Source organism: Siniperca chuatsi, linkage group LG7, assembly GCF_020085105.1.
Source record: "Siniperca chuatsi isolate FFG_IHB_CAS linkage group LG7, ASM2008510v1, whole genome shotgun sequence".
Taxonomy (NCBI): domain Eukaryota; kingdom Metazoa; phylum Chordata; class Actinopteri; order Centrarchiformes; family Sinipercidae; genus Siniperca; species Siniperca chuatsi.
Genome location: NC_058048.1, coordinates 27,063,299 through 27,086,786, shown reverse-complemented (window position 1 = coordinate 27,086,786; position 23,488 = coordinate 27,063,299). Strand labels below are relative to the sequence as shown.

The 23,488-nt window shown below is 41.1% G+C and overlaps 2 protein-coding genes across 6 annotated transcripts in view; one reads left to right on the top strand and one right to left on the bottom strand.

Annotated features, from left to right (window-relative positions):
* Nucleotides 1–23,488, top strand: part of LOC122879503 (cyclin-dependent kinase-like 1) — a 34,684-nt gene that overhangs the window by 5,967 nt on the left and 5,229 nt on the right. For 2 of the 5 annotated variants that reach the window (XM_044203673.1, XM_044203669.1), the window contains exons 1-3: nucleotides 21,510–21,920; nucleotides 22,103–22,283; nucleotides 22,637–22,758. In XM_044203673.1, coding sequence (XP_044059608.1) covers nucleotides 22,116–22,283; nucleotides 22,637–22,758 — 290 coding nt within the window. In that variant the 5' untranslated portion in view covers nucleotides 21,510–21,920; nucleotides 22,103–22,115. The other 3 variants (XM_044203671.1, XM_044203672.1, XM_044203674.1) reach the window with 3 other exon arrangements.
* tgfb1a (transforming growth factor, beta 1a) lies at nucleotides 7,872–18,713 on the bottom strand. The gene is made up of 6 exons (XM_044203666.1): nucleotides 16,718–18,713; nucleotides 12,120–12,404; nucleotides 11,728–11,962; nucleotides 11,007–11,157; nucleotides 9,301–9,411; nucleotides 7,872–9,184 (listed from the first exon to the last, which is right to left on the bottom strand). The coding sequence occupies exons 1-6, from the start codon at nucleotides 17,046–17,048 to the stop codon at nucleotides 9,137–9,139; spliced, it is 1,161 nt and encodes a 386-aa protein (XP_044059601.1). The 5' UTR covers nucleotides 17,049–18,713; the 3' UTR covers nucleotides 7,872–9,136.

The following is a 23,488-nucleotide window of genomic DNA, read 5'->3' as shown; positions in this document are numbered from 1 at the left end:
GCAGAAAAAGATGACCAGCTGAGAATACGGAAAATGAGCATGATCAAAAGCAGTGGTGGAAAAGTATTAAGATGCTTTACTTGCAGTAACTGAAAGTAGCAATACCACAATGTCAAAATATTCCATTACAGCTACAAGTCCTGTATTCAAAATTTGAACATAAGTATTAGTATTAAGTAACAGAAGAAATTAATTTTCTATCAAAAGTTACATTAATCATTATAATTCAATTCAATTCAATTTCATTTATATAGCACCAATTCATAACAGAAGATATCTCATTGCACTTTTCCTATGGAGCAGGTCTAGACCGTACTCTTTATAATATTAGTTACAGAGACCCAACAAATCCCACCATGAGCAAGCACTTGGCAACAGTGGCAAGGAAAAACTTGCTTTAAGAGGCAGAAACCTCGGGCAGAACCAGACTTAAAGGTGGGCGGCCATCCGCCGCTGCCGGTTTGGGTTGAGAGAGAGAGAGAGAGAGAGAGAGAGAGAGAGGGGAGGGGAGAGGAGAGGCAGAGAGAGGGGGGCACAATGCAAATTCCACCAATAATAATAATGTAGTGGTAGTGGTAATATTAATATTGATAACTTAATAATAATAGGAATGATGATATGATATGATGAGTGATAGGAATAATAATAATGATGATACACAGATTTGACATTATACAATGCTATATCTATAATATATGGTATATGATTGTTATTACTGGTGCATTCGTGAGGAAACACCATTTTAATGTAGCTGGTTGAGATGGAGATCATAGTATACTATTTTATAGTTTAACATATAAAAATTAATCATATTGTAATATATTAATATGTTAATTACTCATGTTTTTTTAGGTAAAATCTGCAAAGTAACTTAACTATATTATATATAAAAAACAGTGAAGTGGACTAAAGGTGACTATAGTATGTGCAAAATAATAGGCATAGAACGTGAAAAAACATATCAGATGCAGTTAAAAAGTAGTGAATAATAGTAAAGCTTGATAGCATTGATTGAGGGGAGCCAATTGTTTTATCTCTTAGTACAGATGTGGCAAAAGATTAATTGTGTATGCCAGTGTACATATAGGTTTAAGTTCATGTATATGTGTGAGCACTGTGTGCATATATACATACTGCACGTGTATGCACTAGTGTGTTTGAATATGTTCTCATGGGTGTACATGTATATTCTGATTGCGTGTGAGAGTGCACTGAATGGGAAGAGAAATGAGGAAGGATTGCATGAACCAAACACATAATTTCACCTTGCTGCCCGGTCCCAAAATGCCCTGATCACAGGAAATGGGTGTAAAGGAATGACTCAGCTTGCCTTGACCTCCGCCACCCCCCGAATCCCTAACACCCCCACCCTCTCCTTCAGGGCTCCTTTAATTAGAAAATAAACTTGTTTGTTTTTCTTCATCTCAACACCCAGTCTGTCCCTCTCGATCTCTGCCTTTTAAAACGAGCGCATCCCAAGTTTGGTGATGACTCATAGCTTTCTGCTCCACCCATTCCTCTCATGCACTCTCCCTCTCTCTGTATAATCCAATTGGCCTAGATTCCGCCTTCGGTGCAACGATGTAAAAAAACAGCTGTCACACAGATGTATGCCCTCATCATACCTGCTCAGGTGGGTCGGATCCGCAGAATACTCACAACGCACTCAAACACACTTTGATAGTCTCATGCTGAAACGTTTCTGTATTCACCAAGGCTAAGTTACTCAAGGCTAACACACAAACACACACACATTCGTGCACCGTTGCACATACACGTACACAAACACTCACATGCTGCTTCAAAGGATGGCGTGTCATAAACAGGGACTGGGAAGGAGGAATGTGTTGTTCAGTGGGGAATTCAGAGCCAGTGGGGAGAGGAAGGAGGGGTGGGGGCACGCTGACCTAATGTCCCTCTGAGTGGAGGCAATGGAGGAACAAGCTGCCGAGCCTTTCTCTCTGCTGTCATAACCCTTATACGCCCATCAATACAGTTGAGAGCCCCACTGACACAAGAGGCCGCAGGTCAGGGCTGACTAATCTAAAACAGACCCTATACCAAGTTATCCTCGAAAACCTAACACCTCCCTAACCTCCCATTTATCCATTAAGAAGAGTCAGGTTACCATGTGATACAGACACTACGTGTGTGTATGTATGTGTGTGTGTGCATTCACAGAACGGGAAGATTATATTTCTTCCTGTCCACTGTGTCAGTTTAACACCAGTGTGTGTGATTTGTGACTTCAAGTCACACCTCTCTTAATAGGAGTCAGCAGCCTTGCCCCTGCTTTACTGTGTGTGTGTGTGTGTGTGTGTGTGTGTGTGTGTGAGCGCATGAAGGAGGCAGTGGGATTGAACTTAAGTTTACTCCCACTGGTGAGGGTCACAGCCTCAGTTCAGCCAAGCTCACTAAGGGGTTTATCGAAAGCTGTAGTCCCACCCTTTCTCCCAGTATGCCTCTATTCCACTGGCTTCTGTAACTACATGGCTCCAAAACATGAGTACAAAATCATTCATTATTCACTAAATAGTGCACTCCATAGTGTGCCATTTTGTAGTGTTGTCCGAATGTCTAGTTAGAATTATTAAATTATATGTGAAGGACACAAATGATACAACAATGAAACATTCAAAGTAGTATACAATCAATGGTAATGAAATAGAATTTATCTCCACTGATCAATTTATTTTACATTTACAATGAATCATATGTCAGGTAGGGCTGCAACTACCAGGTCATTCTTTTCCCGATGAATCGATTCATTTTTCAAGATAACAGCAAATCCCAACTTTTCACAAACACAATTTCCTGATCGAATAATCAATTAATCAACTATTTATTTCAGCTCTAATTTCATGTGAACGGAGTCACTCCCAGTGACAAACCCACTGAGAATAATAACCCATCGCTGCAGCTCTACGAAGCCTTTTAGCCTCTTTTAGCTCATTGTTTGGGTTTTACCAGCTATGTTTCCAGCAGCAGCAGGTAGCTGTTTTCAACAAACTAACTCTGGTGAACCCATTGTACACACTATATCTTACCAGAGGAAAAAGTTAGTATAAGTCAAAGATCTAGCTAAACAGTGGGATAGTTTTCTCAGCAACTGATGGAGAACAAAACAGAGCTAACAGGACAGTGAATCTTATGCTTAGTCTTTATAAGGTGATAATATATCAAGTCCGTCCGTCAGCTTGTTTTAGAATTATTCTGTCATCGAGTGACCAAAACAAAATCAATGCATGCGCATTTAAAATTGTTGTTGTGTTCAAATTTTACATGCCAGTACAAGAGTAGATAAGCATTTAGTTTTTAATATGAACAGAAAACCACAGAAAGATGTTCAGAGTTTTTAGATAAGACTGTCGAAAGAAACTCACTGTTAAAAACTCATTGAGTTACAGATGCTAGTGCAATAGAGACTAGCAAGGGACTGCTTAGAGGTATTATGGGACCCTCAAACCTCACTCCTCACAAATTCTCATCCCCTCCCACTGTCACCATCACCCACTGGGGTACGTTCCTCAGTCGGGGTTGTGAGATTAAACTGCTATTTAGGGGCTGCATCTCCTCTGGGTGTAGTGTCTACATGGCCACTGTTGTCTTTTCAGACCCCAGAGTCAGATCCTCTCCTCTGTTTATTACCCAGGGACATGGTAGCTGTTTATAGGGGTACATTTGTCCCTCTGTGTCCAGGGCCAGAGAGAGAGAGAGGAAAAGAGAGAGAGACTCTGAGAAGGAAGGAAACTGAGGGGCGGTACCGTGAGAAGGAGCCAGTCAAGAGATGTAATTGGTACCTTTCCTTTTTTAGAAAACATTTCTTACTTACTGAGGTCCAGCAAATGAGTCAGGGCGCAGCATGCTTTATAACCACACTCAGACACTCACATGGTTTATCATACTTTCCCTTTGTAGTTTTCACTTTGAAAAGGGTTTGACTTTATCCTCTGGCTTTGATCCTCCACGTATTAAGCTATGATGTTCGCTACTGGTTATGTGCATGACAAAAGAGCAGAGCCACCATCTGGTGAAAAGGAAATGAAAATCATTTGTGAATATGTTGTTTTTCCCCAGTTAATTTTTATTTTGTAGACAGTAGTGCTAAACAGCTAAATGTCTACCAAGCAGAGGTGTGTGGTCTTTTATTCTCTTTTTCCCCCATTCATTCACTCACCTACATCTGTTTTCTTCCCCTATCACTTGCCTTGTTTAGTTCTGGTGATAACTCAAAACGGCCAGGCATCTTCAAAGCGCTTGTAGGGGTTAACAAAAAGATGAGAGAGGAAAAGAAAGAAAGAAAAGATGGAGCAAGAGATATGGTCGGCTGACTCAGACTGTGATAAACATCTTTTCTTAAACTGCAGGTGTGAAGTGAGAGGGACGGTGGTAAAGACAAGACAGGTGGAGAGGGGAAAACTTGTCAACTCACCGCTAACCTTTTTCATATTCAGCAGTGCTGCCTTCACACACTTCTGTGAAAACATCTCAAAACTCACTTAATCTGTAGACACTGTGGTGAATTTCTAAGGACTCACTAATCTAAGAATTTACTTCATATGTATCACAATCAAATAATCACACAAAAAAAGTCAGTGAGACCAGTTTATTTGTTAGGGTGTGTGTGTGTGTGTGTGTGTGTGTGTGTGTGTGTGTGTGTGTGTATATAAGCGCTTATACTTCTATCTTTGTGAGGACCAATTGTAGACCTTGAGAGTGAGGACATTTTCTCTGGTCCTCAAAGCCCTTCAGGGCAGGCTGACAAAAAAATGTGTGTGTGTGTGTGTGTGTGTGTGTGTGTGTGTGTGTGTGTGTGTGTTTGTGTGTTAATGTTAATATGTCAAGAATGGGAAGATATTTATGCAACATAGTAATCTAGCTAAATTGAAATTAAGAAATAAAGTAAACTTTTGTAAATGTAAACTACAGCTATCACAAAGCCTTTCCGTAAAGTGAAACAAGAGACTGCAATTGATTTTACTCTTTCATATGATTATAATATGGCTTACAGACTAACTTAAACAGATTTAAATAAAATAGGGTACACCTAAATAAAAAATAAAATTAAACAAAATAAAGAAATATCACAATTAAAATCCAGGATAGAGAAAACTAAATTTATTCAGCCAGACCCCTTTTATCAATAGAAATATTTCCCAACAATAAAAACTTTACAATGAAAATAGATTATAGCAATGTAAAATAGTTACAATGTTATTTTTAAGGAAATGGATTCATTAAAAAATAAATAAAACAACCCAAGTGAAATTATTTCTGTCTTAAAGTGAAATGAAATGACAGCCTGCAATCAAAATTGAAATTAAAACGAAGTGGGGTTTTTTATTATCACAAAACAGTTATAACTGGGAGTAGGAAGGCATGTTTGTTGATGTGTGTGTATTTGTGTGCGTATGGAGCACCTGGTGCAACAATGGCTTTGAGCAGCTGTGTGACTGCGTAGCAGAGCTGAGCAGCAGCAGGACACCGGAGTGTGTCATTAAGGTCACAGTCAGCTCCGTCTGAGTCCACAGGAATTACACCAGGCCGCTTTACTGCTCCACTTTTAATGACCAGTTGTGGCAAAAGATCAGTGGACATATAATTGCAAATGTCATAGATGTTGTAATATGACAGAACCCAAAATAGAATTTCAAGACCAGCGGCGTGGCAAATCTGCTTACATTTAGCATGATCAGTTTTCATTGTGAACTTGTAAAAGTGCCACATAGAGAAAATGTTTCAGGCAGCATTACATGAAACAGAGCCTTTCATTTTTGTGCAGATAAAAGAAGACGAAACACAGCACATGGATGCAATTAAAGGGCCAATTATGTCAAAATTGAATGACTTATTCACTCTGATGAAGTGCAGCAAAAGAACAACTTTCTGGTTACTCATGCAGTCGTATAAACTCTGCACATGGATTGCGTTAGTGGTGAAAGAACACCTGCTTGACCTTGAAAAACTGCAGGCATTTGTCTTCTCTCTTTTCTCTTGTGTAACACCCGTATATAGTACGTTGGGTTCAAGTACGCCCTTTTTTTTTTCCTTTGGATGCAGCATTTTCTGGGATGCGCTTCAGTCTATGGCAGGAGGTGTCAACAGTAAGTTTCAGTCCCATAAAAAAGCTTGAGGGCTCAAGAGGAAGCAGCTGCTGAGAAATGAACATTGGTTAGAAGGACAAGCCTACTTGAGTTTGACTTCCCTCTGGGACTGTTCCATTAACACCATGATAGATTTATGATCCTCTTGACATCCATACCCTTTGTTTGGTCATTACAGGGAAAGTAAAACAGGTGGAAGTGCAGGCATTTTAGAAACTAATTTTAATGATCTTGTCTCCTCCAACAAACTCATGTTTTGCTTGTTTTGGTTTGGTAATGATCCTGTTTTCCTGGAGAAAAAATACCTTTTAACATTCCAATTACATTTGCCCTGCCAAGATAAAACCGTACATACTGTGCCTCTGCCCTATTAAAAATCAGGACCTGGCAACAGATCTGTGTGAATCATTTTGAGAGGTGAGACAAAAGGGGATTCACTTATGTTGATCGTGTTTCATTTTACCTTGTTTATCTGCCTTCGGAGAGTGCTTTCCAAACAAGCGCTCTCTGTGTTGGCTCACATGAGGAAAATTCCTGTGCTTTCCAGAGGAACCCTGGGTAACATGAGAAGCTTTGGAACAAGATAGCACAGATCACTGTCACCTTGTTAGCAGCACAAGCATCCCCCATACCACTCACGAGCACAAAGCTTATGTAAGGCATTTGACGTTGATGTGCTTGAGCTGTGGCTGTGTGTCAGTGGGTTCAGTGTTTTCATGTGCATGTGTACAGTATGTGTGTTTAATTTTCCATGTAGTCACTGCCCTTAAGTCTGGGACTTACCAACGGGTCTGGACCTGCTCTCCTCACTTTTAATTCAGCCTCGTGGGCTGCCAGTAATCCCTTGAGTACTGAGGGAGGGGGGTGGGGCTGGCAGGGCGGGGTGGACGAGGTGCTAGGAGATAGTAAAAAATGTTGGTATGGCGTGCGTCCCTACAGGTAAAGGCAATGCCAAGAACGCGGCTGTGCGTCCGGGAATTCTAGTGTTGGCTTAGCCATCAGTGAAGCCTTGCTTGCTGCTCTTCTTCACTCAGTCCATAGTTGTCCAGAGTAAACATGCATCCACTGCTTGCCCAGAAATAGACCACACACACCTGGCATATGCCACGCTTTTCCACTGGTAGATCTAAGTGCACAACCTGGTTTTATAAAATTTGCTGAAAGAAGCATGATGTGTGCTCTGAGCATGCTGAGTGAGATTTATCCCCATCAGCAAAGGATTACATGACAGACATTTAAGTAGAAGAGCAGCCTTATACTGAAAAAGTGTAGGAGGAAAAGGAGGTGTGTATGGGTGGGGGCCCTGTACATCAGTGTTGAACTACAGCTTTGATCTACATCGGCATACTCTCAGTTTCTAATTGAAGTCAGAGTTTTATACAAAGTAAAGTTACATTTTCAACAAACATTTACCTTTTACATAAGCGAACCATGCCCTGAACGTGTTATACTTATACGTTCATAGACTACAACATGCCCAACACTAACACAATAAAACCTTTCATTTATGTTTTCACGTGACAAGACAAAACTGCATGTCTAAATGGTGGTGGCATTCATGTCCACAACACACTAGGTGTGTTTCAGTTCATCATTTCAGTTCATTTGGTAAAATGTTCTTTCACCTTGTTGTAATTAAAACACACACGTACACATGCATGCACAGACAAGTACAATACACATACACCTTCACAACACAGCTCTCTGACAAGTGGAAACATTGCATGTGGTTTTATTTTGCTCACAAAAATCTTCCACTCTGACGTGATAATTTAACATCAATGTTTATTTCAATTTTTTTTTAAATATTTACAAATGCAAATTTCAAATGGTAAGTGCATTATAAAAATATGGTAAACTGAAAAAAAGGTGTTGGTTTTATTCCTAAAACACATCACAGAAGCTGAATTAATTGTTGAGTTGTGCAAAACGCATCACACTTCAGATGAAAGTCAAAACTTGCCCTGAAATAAAAGGCAATACATTGCCCCTAATTTACTATGGCGATTAAAAGAAACAGCAAATGTGTGTATTAAGTCTGAATGTCTTCCCTAAAACCAACACCACAACCACATCCCCTGACCCTCACCATCTAAAGACAACAAGCTGACTGTAAATCCCGAGAGGGAGAAAAACATGGTGTCATCACTCTCACAACCACTGATATTACTCATGGCTTTGACAGCAAGGGTGGCTTCATAAGGACAAGCTGACATTCAATAATGAACACGAACATAGTGACAAAAAAAGGCATTGTATAAATCACATGGGTTGAAAAAACAAACAAAGCAAAGTAAAACTGATGGACGGTTCCTGTGAAGTGTCGCTCAGCTGGCCGACAACTCCAGCCTCAGTCAGATGGAGTTTCCCCAGGTTGGACTGTCCCTGTGGTTGTTTGCTGTCCTTTACGGTGTAACTCTCTCCAAAAACACCTGTGGCATTATCTTCCAGGGAAACCCCAACAACCACTGTTTTCCAGATTTAGCACCTTTAACTATGACCTCTTTAGGAAGATATGGCAAACAGAAATGTCCCAGACAATCATCTGTGAAACCAAAAGTGTTCTTCCATCAAGGTCATTTTGGTCCTCATGTCCTTCGGCATCCTTAATCCACATTTTTTTGTTTATGTTCAATCATTTGAATCATTTTCCATGTCAAACTGACACACTTGTATACATGTATATCACGTCTTTACAGATCTGTCCCTCCAACAAATAAATTAATTCATTTCAAGACAGATATTTTTACTGCTGCAAGGGAAAAAGTATATACACATAGAAAATATGATCTATAATATCTATATAAAGAAGTCCATTGTTTGATGTGCGTTCAACATGATAATGGCAGCGCTCACAAGAGGAAAGGTGGACCACAAAGATCCTGATGACTTTAAAAATATTTTGTTCCCCTTGTCCACATTAGTCTCGTCCTCTTTATCTCTTTCACATGCTCCTCTCTGTGGTCTCACACAAATTCTTCCATCTCCGTATATGTTTGAGGCGAGGCAGAGCAGTGCGCCATGTTGTATTTTTAGCTACACTTGCAGGACTTCACAATCATATTGGACAGCTGCTCCACCTGAAAGTGAAAATCAACAGTAATGTGATAAATCATCTGTTAGTGTTGCTTTCACGTAAAATGTTCTGTAAACCTTTCCCCTCAGAATGGAGGTTACTTGGCTGTGGTATAGTTACCTTGTGTTGCCTGCCCACATAATAGAGGATTGGCAGTGGCTCCAGTGCCTGGGGAACACAGCAGGGCTGGGCAGAGGCTCCTGGGTTGTGGTGCTTATACAGGGCCAAAATCTGTTAACAATTATATGAGGGAAAGACATGAACACAGAGAACTCAGCTCAGAATTTCATCACCGACGTGACATGTGCCGAAGCAATTGTAATAGACAAAGGATTTACGAGTTTGAGTTACAAGAGTGTTTGTTAGTTACGTGTGACTTCAACTGAACAAGCCTAAGAGTCTACAGCCACACTAATGGCTCTGTGAGGCTGTACTTAGGCACCACTAAATGTTATGTCTATGCTAACATGCTGACTCCTAGCAGGTATAATGTTTACCATGTTCACCATGTTAGTTCATTGTGTTAGCATGCTAACATTTGCTAATTCACACTAAACACAAAGCGCAGCAGAGGCTGATGGGAATGTCATTTGTTTTGCAGGTGTTTGGTTATAAACCAAAGTATGAGACAAATGAACATTTTGACCTGATGGTGGGGATATCAATGTCTGAATCAAACTTAATGGTAATCCATCCAATAGTTGAGATATTTCAGTCTGGACCAAAGTGGTGGACCAACAGACCACCATTGCCTAGTGCCACACCACAGCTTGGCTAAAAACATCTGTTTTGGTATCAGTCAAAGTCCAAAGTGCTATATTATTTGAATTAGGCCTGCAACTAATTATTACTGTCATTATCAATTAGTATGTCATTAGTATATTGTTTTCCTGATTAAATGATTAATTGTTTAGTCTATAAAATGTCAAAACAATGTAAAAAATAACCAAAGTGATGTCTTCAAATTGTGTTTTTTGTCCAGCCAACAGCAGCAAAATCTCACATTTGAGAAGCTGGACGATTGAATGTTTGTCTTTTTTTCTTAATGAATGACTTAAACAATTAATCAGTTATCAGAAGTGTTAATTTTCTGTTGACCAACTAATCGATTATCATTTCAGCACTAAATTAAACCCTCCCTGACTCTCATGCAACACATACTTCACGCCCCGACTACTGTAACTCCCTATATACCTGTCTCAGTCAGTAATCAATCCACCGCCTACAGTTAGTCCAAAATGCTGCAGCTCTGCTTTTAACTCAATCCAAAAAATGTGACCATATCACCCCTGTTTTCTGGCTGCCTGTTTATTTTAGGATCGATATTAAAATTCTTTTAATTACTCTTAAGTCCCTACAGGACGCAGACTGAGATCCTCTGGTAGGGCGTTGCTTGCCATTCCTGTCTAGGCTGAAAACCGAAGGAGACAGGGCCATTGCTGTCAGGGCCCCTACGCTGTGGAACAATCTGCCAGAGGAGATCAGGCTTGCAAAGTCAGTCCCCTGTTTTATCTCACTTCTTAAGACACATTTTTATAAAAAAAAAAAAAAAAAACCTTTTATTGTGTGATGCCTATTTTTATGTTATTTTTATGTTTATGTGTGTTTTAAATTGATTGTTGTAAATCACTTCGTTACCTGTATTGAAAAGTCCTATACAAATAAAGCTATTATTATCATTACTTGATGTGTTCCACACACATCACTACTGGGGTGTGAATCAAAACAGCCCTTCAGAGGGGGAAAAAAATCAAGTTATGGGAAAGCTTTCGGTCCGAGCTGCCAAACATTACATGGCTACCTTATTGCGAGGTATTTCACTATACCTGAGAATATTTGTTTTCAGCATTCCAGATGTAGGTGCAGGACCCCATGCAGTAGTTGGCATGGTAGCCCGTCGGCCTATGTATCCACTTCCAGCCCAGATCTTTCCTGAAGTCAATGTACAAGCTCCGCACGCAGCAGGTCTCTGTCTGGCTGCATAAGATAAAACAGGGAATCGTCTTTAGTGAATTGAAAGGTGTGATGGGATTTTTAGTTGCTGTAGAAGGTACATTTTCAAAGTAAGTCAGTTTCAAAGCTGTTCTAAGGTTAGTTTGAATGTAAGATGACAAATTGCAGCTGCATTTGAGAAGTCTTTCCCATCATAAACAAGACCACTAAATGAAAGTCTGGTGTCTGATATACTGCACTCACTTCTCTGCCCGAAGAAAACGAGATATAAAGAGATATAAATTGTCTTCTTACAGCACTAAGCCAGTGCTCCAGTGCAGCTGTGGCTTAGAAGATAGAGTGGGTTGGTGGTTTGAACCCCCGCTCTTCCTATCCACATGTTGAACAGTCCTTGAGCTCCTGATGGCCAGGCCATTTACCATACAGCTATTAAAATGACCACAGACTTGTCAAGAGGGTAAACGGGGTAGTTAAAGTGTTTTACCTTTCACTGCCTTTTGAAGCTTCCAATGGGTTAGGTTTCTTAGAGCTGCTTTAAACATTTTAAAGAAGTAAGATACAACAGAGCAATGTGATATGTGTAGGATTGCTTACGCTGTACAGGTGTCCTTCGTCTCTGTGGAGCGTTTTTTGCGTGAGGTGAAGTGGCTGCTGTTGTTTTGAGGGATGGACATGGTCAGGATGTAGGGTGGTTGCTGCGTCATCAATTGTAAGAGTCTTGTGTCTCCCCTACCACTTGCGATCCCAGAAATGGAAAAACTGAAGCCACTCTCAAAAGTCGTCTGGCTGCATTCACAGAACAGCCGAAGTTGGAAACCCTGCTCATCCGCTGGTAAGACAACATGGAGCAATTTTATAACTGGTTGGTTACTTTATCTGTGAAGGTAAATATCCTCTGGAAATTGCATGAGATTGCACATGGGCTGAACTAAACAAACAGAGGTCATAGTAGTACCAGATCAGTAAATAAAGCTTGTTTATCTCACCAGTCCCTTTGAGCCAGTTCTGCAGGGTCTCAGTGACATCAAAGGACAGCCATTTGTCTTTCCACTGATTAGTGATGAAGCGGGAAGCGAGGTAGCGGGCCGAGGGCCCCAGACCCTGGTACAGCTCCACCCGCTGCTCAGACAGTATCGTGGTTTGCTTGATGAGCATCCGTAGCTCCGCACTGGTCAGCAGGCGGTAATCCCCCACACTTTCCCGTATCTCAGAGATGTTGAAGTACATCGGGATGCTTTTGGAGGTCTTGGTGTTCTCTGTGTTATTTTTTCCTGTGTGATTTTAAACAGGCAATTACTTATTAGGAGATTTCATAAAACCATTTTGGACAAGCAAGTTCAGGCAAGAAGAAATCTCAACACAGATAACAGAGTTTTTGGATGTATAAAGGCACAATATCCAAAAACGGATGTCCCACTGGCATGTCATATAATCTAGTGTCTGAAACCAACCTTATCCATAAAGAAGGGGAACTACTCAACTACTTACTGAATAGTAATTGTAATTACAATATTCTTCTTTTAAGTGTAACTTTTTCGTCTGTGTTTTTTAAGAGCTATCTATGATCTTTTAACTACGGAGCACTGTCTAGCTATATTATGTAGGAGGATCTAAATATTGGCTCAGCACTCTTTGTCAGCAGATACTACATTTTAAAACACTCAAATCTGGATCAGAGTTTCTCTCCTCTCCTCACCCTTCATTCCCTATTTTCCTCCAGGTTCCTGAATCAAAGACCAATATTAGTGATAAAGAGGAGAACAGGAGCAGTACTGAAAGGTTTTGGTATGAGACAAATCCATTTTGTGATCTTGGAGAGGTGGTGGAGCTCGGTGAGTTTGTGATCATGGAGCTCTTGTGTTTTTGATAGGCAGACCACAATTACGGTGTCTATAGTAAATACAATTTACTGCAATATCTCTTGGCACAAGAACGTATGATTTTGGAACAATTAATGGACATGAGGTTCAAAGAATGAGGTCCTTAAAGTTCAGATTATTTTAGCTATGAACATTTGTTCTGCATTACACTATATTCAAAATTCACTTATTTACTTTATTATATTTGCACACTTGGTACTTACAACACTGCAATATGCTACATAATGTAATACTGAGATGTTTACTACTGTTTTTCATACATATTACTTTATGAAAAGTTTTTTCATAAATGTTTTTCATCATTCTGTACGAGCCAAATTCACAGTGTTACTCAATAATCTTAACTGCAGCCAAACATTCATCTATTCCAGCTGCTGTAAAGTTGACCATAGAGAGTGTTTTGTTTTCTTACAGTATCCCTGCCCATATTTGCAACTTATATTCCTGAGCCTGCCCATATCATGAAAGCAGGAACATTCCCCCTGCAGAGCCTGATAGAAAACAGAGCCAAGCTACTGAAGGCTTTAACACCATAAATCTACCAGCGTTACATTACAAAGGATTAAGTTGGTCGGAGACATGCAAAGATATGTACAGGAAGGCAGACGATTGAGAGTGAAACACTGTGTAGAAAGAGAGAGTAAGAGGAGGTGTAGAAGGGAGGGGGTTGTAACGGTAAATGCAAAGAAAACAGCGAAGTGAAGAATGTACTCATGAATATAACTCACATTTTGTGAGGGGTGGAAGGGTGTGAGTGGGGGTGCAGAGAAATTGGAGATGTGTATCAATGGAGCGCGGGTCTGGCCCAGGCCCAAACCTTCTACTCTTCTGCCTCAGCCTGCCAAAGCCGGGATTCTCTGCTCTCAAGTCCGGGAATTACTCTTTGACAGCAGCTACAACCCAGCCTCGCATACTTGAGCTGCGTAGTCTCTCCAGGCTGTACCAGGATCCTCCATGTCACGGCTGCTTGTGTATCATTTACCAGTATTGCCATCTGTGTCATTACTTAGGTAGTGTTTCACCCCTTGTAGTGAAGCCAAACTGAAACTGAAAAGAGCTGGTGTGAAGTGTAAAGGGAAATGAGATGACATTTTACTGGTCCCACCCATAGTAGTCAAGTGTTTGGTTGTAAGTGCATGAGTGGAAACACAGAGCGTCACAACAGTGTACAGTATTCAGAGAGCAGTGAATTGGCAATGATGTACCAAGCAGCACCGAGCACGGAAAGTCATCGTCTCCGGCTAGTTTGAGTAAACTGAGATAAATGTGTTAAGGGTTAGAGAAGTGTTTACGAAACAGGAAATTACATCACTTCCCCTAAGAAGCATATCGGTAGCAGTATCATAACTACGGTGAAGCTTCTACTTTCCAATTAACACAGCTTGTGTTGTTTCTGGAGGCCTGTCACTGACCTGCTCGTGTGATCAAAATATAACACTTTGAGGGAACAAAGTGTAAAATTTCTTCTCCATACTCGGCTGAGAAAAGGCCTCGTTCTTCCAGATAGGGGTAAAGATAGCTCCCTAGCCTGCATGGGTGTGGGGGGATTTGTGTGTTGAATCAGGGCCTATCCGCAGGTAAGCCGGGGACAGCTGTTGTGACAGGTAGGGAGACAGCTCTGTAATTATCAGTGGGAGGAACCAGATTCCAGCAACAGGCTAAATACCTGCCTCCTTCCTATGCTCGGCTCCACCCTCCCACAGCCCACTTGCCGATATCTCGTTTCCCCACCTCACCCTGTTTTAAACATACTGTCCGACCCCTGTTGCTACTCTTCTTCATCATAGTCTGGTAGCAGCTTAATTTACTCTTAAATATAATCATTATTCCAGAGCAATGAACTAATTTCACTCCTGAATGGCACAAAGTGGCTGGTTTTCAAAGGAGAAAAGAGTTCCCTCTGTAAACGAGCTGAATTACTTTTGGACCAATACCATGTTAAATGGGAGAGGTGAATTTGTGTGGGCTTCAAGGGAGGGATGTGACTGCTAACTGGCAGAAGGAATTTAGCCTAATCCACCACACAATTACCATGATGGAGACCAAAACTATTAAATTCTAAAATGCTCTGCACACAACTATGCATCCCCATAGGCTGTTTTGGTGCATCAGGAAAGTGTGAGTCGTCCAATAAAAAGAACCACAAATTGAAGTGACGAATAGGATTGTTAATGATTTAAAAAAAAAAACCAATTTGTTCTCCAGTTGGATTCTATTTTAATTGCTTTGTTAAAACACAGTGCTCTGTCTTTCACTTCTCACAGAAGAGCAGAAGCTGGATTTTTCTTTAGTAATTGCAAAACATTTCTTGTTAGGCCTACACTAATACACACTGTGTTCACCCTTTCCGAGTGTGTGGATGTTGAGTGTTTTGAGGAGCCGTGCTGAGGGTTAAGACAGTGGATGGGTGTTCTCTGGCATTCCACAGAGGTAGGAAACACATGCTCCCCATGGGCACCGCTTGCACCGGACCTGAGTCACTCAAGATCTCAGTGGCCATCAGCCTGCCTTCCTTCCTGCCAAGCTGCCCTGTCACACACATGCTGCAAACACACTGATAATAAGCTCAGGAAACCCAGCAGAGAGAGGAGAGAGAGACGGGTAATCATGGGCAGAGAGACATGTAAATGAAATGGAAAATGATCAGGGAGAAAGAGGTATGATGGAGAGCAAGTGACAGGATAAGCAAGGGAGAACCCAATGCTCAAGTTACAGGAAACCCCCAATCCCTGAGGGACAGAGAGAGAGAAAAAAAGAGAAAACGAAAGAGAGAGAATGAGACAGGGTGAGGGTGAAGGAGTGCATTTCATGTCTTCTCCCATCTAATTTTTCCATTTTCCCTTATGTTCTTTGGTTTTCATCTAAGCAGAACAAAATCATGCCCTATATTTTGAAAGTTTCTTTGTTCTCCCTTTGGTCTGCACACTCCTGAGCACGGTCCATCCACTCTTTCTTTTGAAGTGGTGGATAAAAGAGGGATAGTGTGGATGCCTGCCTGATAGGGTGAGGAGTATAGGCATGTAGAGAACAATGGAGCAATGAAACAAAACAAAAAAAATCTGTTTATTATAATAGTTTGGGAGTCATTGCACAGTTATAGCCAAAAAACATTTGGCTGAACAAACAGCATATGCAAGCTAGCCAAACAAACAGTGCTAATAAAGCAGTACAAATGCTGTGGATACCATGAAAGCAACACAGAGCATCAGACCAGATGCAACACACAGTACCACTAACTTGTTACACCTGCGATCTCTGAACTCCTCAAACTGCCTGAAGATGTTGGGTGGATATCAGAAGGGGGACACATGTTGAGGGAATTTACGGATGAGATTGGAATTGACACCAGCCATCGGGCAAATGCTGGTTGATTTGGGCTGCAGGGATAGTTTGTCTATCCCAGCAAGTGCTTTAAGGCTTATTTATGCTGAATTGTGGTGGGCCAACGAAATGACAATATGAAATATTGAAAATGTCTTAGACCTTCTTTGGTTTTTGATACATTTATATACAGTAGTTCTTGTTCCAAATGGCACCTATTGAATTCCATCCTCCATTAGCATAAATACTATACTAATACAATACTATTACTTGACATTCTTAGTGCTGTAAGCCATCAGCAGCTGCCTCCATTGTTGACAATGGGTGTCCATGTGTGCACGATACACGATTGATGTATTGCTGTTAAGTTATCTGGTACTCACTGGTCATGTTGAACTTGTGCAGCACCTTGGCGAAGTACTCCTCCTCCTCCTGTTCTGTGGAGATGTCTGTCTGGACTTCAGTCTGCTGCTCCTTCAGCATCTCCTTGGTGCTGTTGTAGAGGGACAGCAGGGTGGTAGGGATCTCCTCCTCATCTCCTGCCTGATCCTGCTCAGGCTCTTTTGGCAAACGCAGTTTGCTAAGGATCTGGCTCCTAATGGCCTCAATGCGCTTTTTCTTCACCATCTCCAGGTCCAGTGTCTTACATGTGGACATACCGCTTACATTGCCCACCGTGTACACAACCATGAGCATCAAGAATGCCAGCTTCATGGTGCCAACCTGACTGTTTGCAACCACTTATGTGCTTTGGCTCTCAGCAAATCCTCCCTCACCTTTTCTTTCACTGCCTGCCTCCAAACAGGGATGCTTAGGGAACAGTGAATCACTCTGTAGAGAGGTGTGAGTGACGCAAGGTGTTTACACACTGCAGAACAATTAAAGCAGTGTGGAGAGTCCTGAAAGTTCAAGACTACTGGTGCCACCACTGTCGCTGCTGCTGTGAAAACCACCTAACACTTGTGTCTTCTTTGCATAGAAGCAGGTTGAGAGAATCCGAGTGGGCAGACAGACACCGAGTGATGAGCCAGCCTCTGACTCAGCCACACAGAAAACACAATGACGTCCCAGATGCTGATGTGAGTCCAAAGCGTAGCTGTCAGATGCTAACAGAGCCCAGCCAAACATGCACACAGAGAGCAGCCGCAGGCTTTGAGTCTAAGGCTTTTCAGCTGACACTGCTTCCTGTCTTCCTTGACCCAGGTCTCTTCACAGATCATTCAGGACTATTCTGTACATGGATGTAATGTCAAATAAGCCCTCTCTAAATGTCTCTAATATGTCCTTATGTTGCTTAAAGTGAAAAAATTACCTTCCTATGTCTCTGTTTTTGAAGTTTGATCAGATGACCTCTGGCTTCCTTTACAGCTCAGATAAAATTCTCAGGGGTTTTGAGTCAGCCCAGAGCTAATCAAATATCCGTGGTGCAGGGAAATCACTTTCACAAACTTATTCTATACCAGTCACAAACCTACGCAGTCAAGCCATAAAGAAATGTCCCTACAGAAAAACATCTGATAAACTTGTATCGCTGTCCGCTCTGACTACCTCTTTTTAGCAATAACAGCATGTGATCTGTGTATAACTGCAGTTCACCCGAAATTGCTTTCAACACGTCCGACTCATGTCTACTTCACACAGAGAGCAGCTGTTTCTGTAACTGTCATTCTCAAATACAGTACTATGATAGTGTATGCTCTCTGTGTATCAAGCCTGAGATGAAAACAGCTCAAATAGGGATGCTATCAGATAAAAACACAGCAAAACTCTCTCACTGTCAATCAAACGCTGTTGTAGGAAAGTCTACTGTTTTCTTTTTCCACTGTTCTAATTGTTATCAAGCCCCCTTTACAACTGTCCTCCGGTAACAAAATTTCGGTTTGACACACCTTCTTTTTAAATGAGTGTACCATCCAGACAGGAGCAGTAACGACAGCAGTAGCAGAAGTAACAGTTCCTCTTAGCTCACGCTGTTTTGGGAATCGGATTGTAGTCTCGTCTCTGTCCTCGCTTCCCTCTGCCCATCCATCGGTATCACCTCGTTTATGCCCTCTGCAACTCCTTCACACCTTCCCTCTTGAGTCCCTTCTGATACAACTCCCTATTTGCACCTCTATTTAACTCCCTGCCTCTCTCCCTTTCTCCCTGTACGCTCCCTCTCTCCCGGTGCTTGTCAGAGCTTGCTGGTGACAAAGTAATTTGTGGGAGCTCTGAGCTCAGCTAACTTTTCTCTAGCACTCACTCGCTCTGCTTCTTTCTCTCTCTCTCCCTCTAACTCTTCTTTTTTTATCTGGTTCCTGTTACTCGTCTAATAGAGCGAGGAGCTCTCCGCCCAGGAAATGAGGGTAACGGCCGCAGTGTAAAACATCTGCTGTTTAACAGAGCTCTACTGCCTGCCCTCTGTCCACATCAGGAAGCCAGGAGCTGAACATGCTGAACGACTGACTTTAGAGGCACCAGCTCTCTCACACTCTCTGGTTTGTCTGACTCTGAGGCAGTCATGACTGACATGTCAACAAGCCATGCATGGCACTAATGTCTCGCCAAACTAACATTTACCTGGTGGCTGTGGAGGTGAACTTCTGCCAGGCCAAAGAACTGAGCCACTTGGGACTAGCATGTCTAAAAGTAGAAGGCTGAACTTCAAGGGATGGAGAGCCAACAGGGCTGGACTGTGTGGTGCACTCTCCAAGGTCTGGGTGCTTTTTAAAGGTTGGATTGTGTATTTTCAAAAGGAAGGCTAGACTAAAACAAACCATGGTGGTTTCAATCATTTTGTCTCTGTCTGAGGGATGATTCAACAGGGAAGTAAAGATAGTAAATTGCCATAGTACAGTATTTGGCTTGGGAATTTTTTAGGTTTTGCCCAAATGTTTTTTCCATGGGTGTCTATTGTCTTCCATTCACTGGGACAGTTATGAAGAATGAAGTATTCATCAAACACTGGCAATAAATAATAGCATTTAACATGAGGAAAATGTCAAGGCAAAAATCCCCTAAGTTACTAACAGTAATATTACTCAGACAAGATCACTCAAACAAAGATACTATAGACAATTTGTTCCACAGTGTCAACCGCACTATGCCACTGAATACCATGAATGACAAGAGGGTGGAACAAACTGAATGTGGCTATCAAATGTCATCGACTGTTACTGTAACGTGTCCTGTTGTGTTGGTCTGTAGGAGCTTTGATGGATGTGCACTGTCACCTGGTGGTCAAAGATGGTACATCAATTACACGAGTTCTGATGATTTTCCTCTTGGTGAGAACACAGCAACGAGTCTGGGGTTGACATCTCTGTTGTCAATCAAAATTTAGTCCACACTTATACTCTTTTCACATAAAATAATTGTACACAACCATTATTATAACAGTAGTGTGTACGGAATGAGGTAGAGAAGGGTCACAACAGACATAATTACAGATTTTCTTCCTGTATCATTTTGTCTGAGAGATAACCACCCACCACCCAGTGGTTTTGCTTTGATTAACATAACAGTTACGCATTTTATGAATTGAAGATAATGAGCATTTCCTCTTTCACTCTTTTAACCAGACATGTATTCTGTGATAAAATTAAGGGCGCCTGAGCACTATCAGACAAATAAGAGCGCTGTATTAACAGAGGAAGCCACTGAACAGACATTGTGCTAAATATTGCTCTAGCAACACAAGTGTTCTTGTCATGCATACAAAGCCTGATTCAAAATCCCAAGTAAATGCTCTGACCTATTTTGTCTGCTCTCCATTGGTCTTTTAACATATATACTGCATGGGCCTCTGAACACAACAGCCTCTGTGCCTTACTGACCCCGTACAAGTAACACACCTTACCCGTCTGCCATGAGGTATTTCATACCCTTCACCACAAGGCCTCAATGCCAGCACCTCAAAGGGTCTGTGTGTCTCTGAGCACAAGAGTGCAACATGGTCTGCTTTCCCATCATCCACTGTGAAGTCCTAAATGATTCTCTGTGTGATTCTGCAGAGGATCCCATAGAGCTGTGGCAAACCCCAAAGTCTCTTAGCCAAACCGGCCGAGGGAGGACGGTGGGGGGAAAGATATTCGCAGTCAGCAGAGAGAACAGATAGTCTAAAAATGATGTTACCACATCAGAGCTGGTGCTACGTTTCATATCTGTGGCAGAGTGACATGATGCTGTAGCTTCTTCCAGCAGTCTTTGTGACTGATGAAACTATTGGGCAGTGGAATGATGCTTGCTCTGGAACTGTATTTGGGTAACAGCTCATATAGTAATTGCCTGTACTGGTGTATGGGCCAGCATGTAAAGTGCACAATAGTATTAACAGAGGGAATGGCTTTGTGACTGATTTGCTTGGTTGTTTTATCTTACGCCAATGTCTGTACATGTGTTCTTATTTAATGTGTTTTTATTGTGATGTTTGGTTTTGCTGCAGCGACTCCCTTAATCCAAGACAGTTTTATCCTATGGGAGACAATAAAGTAACCTTAACCTTAGTATGAGGCTTATTCCTATTTCAGTACATTATAAGTAGTGGTTGAAGAAGCACTGAGCTATTTTACTCAAGTAAAAGTAGCAATACAACAATGTAAAAATACTAAATTACCAGCTTACAAATCCTATCCTAAAAGTATCAAAAGTAAAGATACCACTTGTTAATGTTATATTCCTATCATATATAATTAGATTATTATGCATGAACGTGTGAGAAGCATTTTTGTTGTAGCAAGATGGTTGAGCTCCTTTTAACTACTCTTTTTTGCTGTTTTATTAAAATAGATCATATTAACTTGATATGATATCATATGTTTTGGATGTAAAATCTTAATCTTCAAAGTAAGTACATTGCCAATAGAATTACATTAAGGTTATTGGGAATGTTTCTATTCTCCTAAACTTTTATGAGATTTTGCAATTGTTCTAGCATAGGCTACTATATTATATTTAAAATGTACAATAAACAAAAGTAGTGGTAGTAAGTTATTACAGAATTAGTAACTAGCTAATTCATTTCAATCTAGGCTGCTTCGCCTTAACGTGCGTCCTCCCCACCTGTTGGCCAACTGTCTCCTTGGTTACAACGCACGTGTATTCCCATGCGTGTTTTAACTTACGTAGCCAGCTTTGTGAATTGGTATCCTGTACGTGTGCAGTATTATTGTTGCTCTTATCGTCAAAGGGGTAAGTTAAACGTCGTAATTAGCGGCCCATTATTTCTGTCTTTATGAATATACGTGGCATCGTTTCAATATGGTGGATTCAAAATGAAGACTTACACTGAATCAGCGGACTGTGCCTAAGGGAAAAAATAACCAGAGAGGGTTACCAAGGTAGTGACGACGCACAGGACGAGGAGACAGCGGAGGGAATGAGTAATAGTAACTAGTAGCAGAGTTAGGGAAAGAGACCTCTGAAACCCTTACTCAAACAATATGCCGTAGGCTACTGATTTTGTGAATTTAAGCCCAAGGAGGCTGAGAGAAGTGGCTGCGCACACATAGGTAGCCTACACGTAGCTTTGCGGACTTTTAATGGACTTAAATCATCTGCAGACTCGCTACTGACTTGTCGATGAAGACCCTTTCAGATTCTGGACAGGTGAGTGCTGAGATCATGCTGGTTGTGACACTAAAAACTGTAGTTACCTAGATCTGCATGAGTTGCTTTTGTCCACAAACAACACACATCTGGACTGTGGAATTCTCTCTCAGGTGTTTCAAAAAATAATAAGAATCCCTCAGTTTGGTGGTGAGTTTGTGAAAACATTTGCCTTTTGACAGGTGACAGGTACTAATGGAGAAATATGAAAAGCTGGCCAAAATTGGTGAGGGCTCCTATGGTGTGGTGTTCAAATGCAGACACAGAGATACTGGCCAGATAGTTGCCATCAAGAAGTTTGTGGAATCTGAAGATGACCCGGTCATTAAGAAGATTGCATTGCGAGAAATACGTATGCTGAAGGTGAGAAGAGATTAGTGTCACCCAATAGTATCAAGTTTGCTCACATCTAACACCACAGGTGGACACGTGCACGCACACAGCTACACATGGACTCATTAAGTTATATGATCTTTTGTCACTTTGTTAGGAATGTGTCATATATATATTTATATTGTCATACAAGCAAATTAAATGCCGTAAACACAACATTAGGAGGCAGGAGAAAATAACAGGGTTTCAAGTCGGTCAGAGTTGGGGTAGACCTTAAATCCTCTGTAGCCTGGGATTGATTAAAGAGTGAATTAAACATTTTGTCCAACATTTTGGGCTGTTAAGTGCTGATACAGTGTCCATGTTCTCCGTTGGCCCTGCAGCAGCTGAAACATGTGAATCTGGTCAACCTGCTGGAGGTCTTCAGGAGGAAAAGACGGCTCCACTTGGTGTTTGAGTTCTGTGAGCAGACGGTCCTCAATGAGCTGGACAAACACCCTCGAGGGTAGGTCAGGGGCAACGCAGTGGTTTAAAGAGACCGCCATGCCATCTGTTGAAGTGTTGTTGAGTAAGATTTGAACATACCCGCTCACTCGCTGTGAGTTGTTCAGCAGTGATTTATGGTGGATACCGAAGGGCCACAAGTTGAAGATAATCATTCATTTTCCATCTTCAGAAGTGTATCTCTTATCTATTTTGTTGGCAGCTCTAAGAATTCTAGACAAAAGTGGTGGAATCTAACTAAGTACATTTACTCTGTACTTAAGTACAATTTTGAGGCACTTGTACTTTACTTGAGTACTTCCCTTTTATGCAAGTTTATACATCTACTGCACTACATCTCAGACAGAAAAAAATATTTGACAATTTACATACAAAACATATGTCCAGTTTATAAAATATGATGGATTATTAAAGATTTAAATGAGTTAAAATTAGCTCCCTCTCAACCAGCTACAGCATTAAAATGCTGCTTACATGTGCTTACATCAGTGATTATCATCAAATAATTTAATATACATAGTATATATATATATATATATATATATATGTATGTAGCAAATTAATGTACCACCAACAAGGGCCTTTCTGTTGCATACTTTTTACTTTTTACTTTTGATATGTTCTGCTAATGATACTGCCTAACTTTTACTTAAGTACAATTTGAATGCAAGACTTTAGTTGTAATTGATTATTTTTACATTGTGGTATTGTTACGCATACTTAAGTAAATG

Coding starts and splice junctions, on each gene's coding strand:
- tgfb1a (XM_044203666.1), bottom strand. CDS start 17,048: ATGAAGCTGGCATTCTTGATGCTCATGGTTGTGTACACGGTGGGCAAT. Junction 11,963..12,119: donor GAACTGGCTCAAAGGGACTG/GTGAGATAAACA, acceptor TTGTCTTACCAG/CGGATGAGCAGGGTTTCCAA. Junction 9,185..9,300: donor ATGTGGGCAGGCAACACAAG/GTAACTATACCA, acceptor TTTCACTTTCAG/GTGGAGCAGCTGTCCAATAT.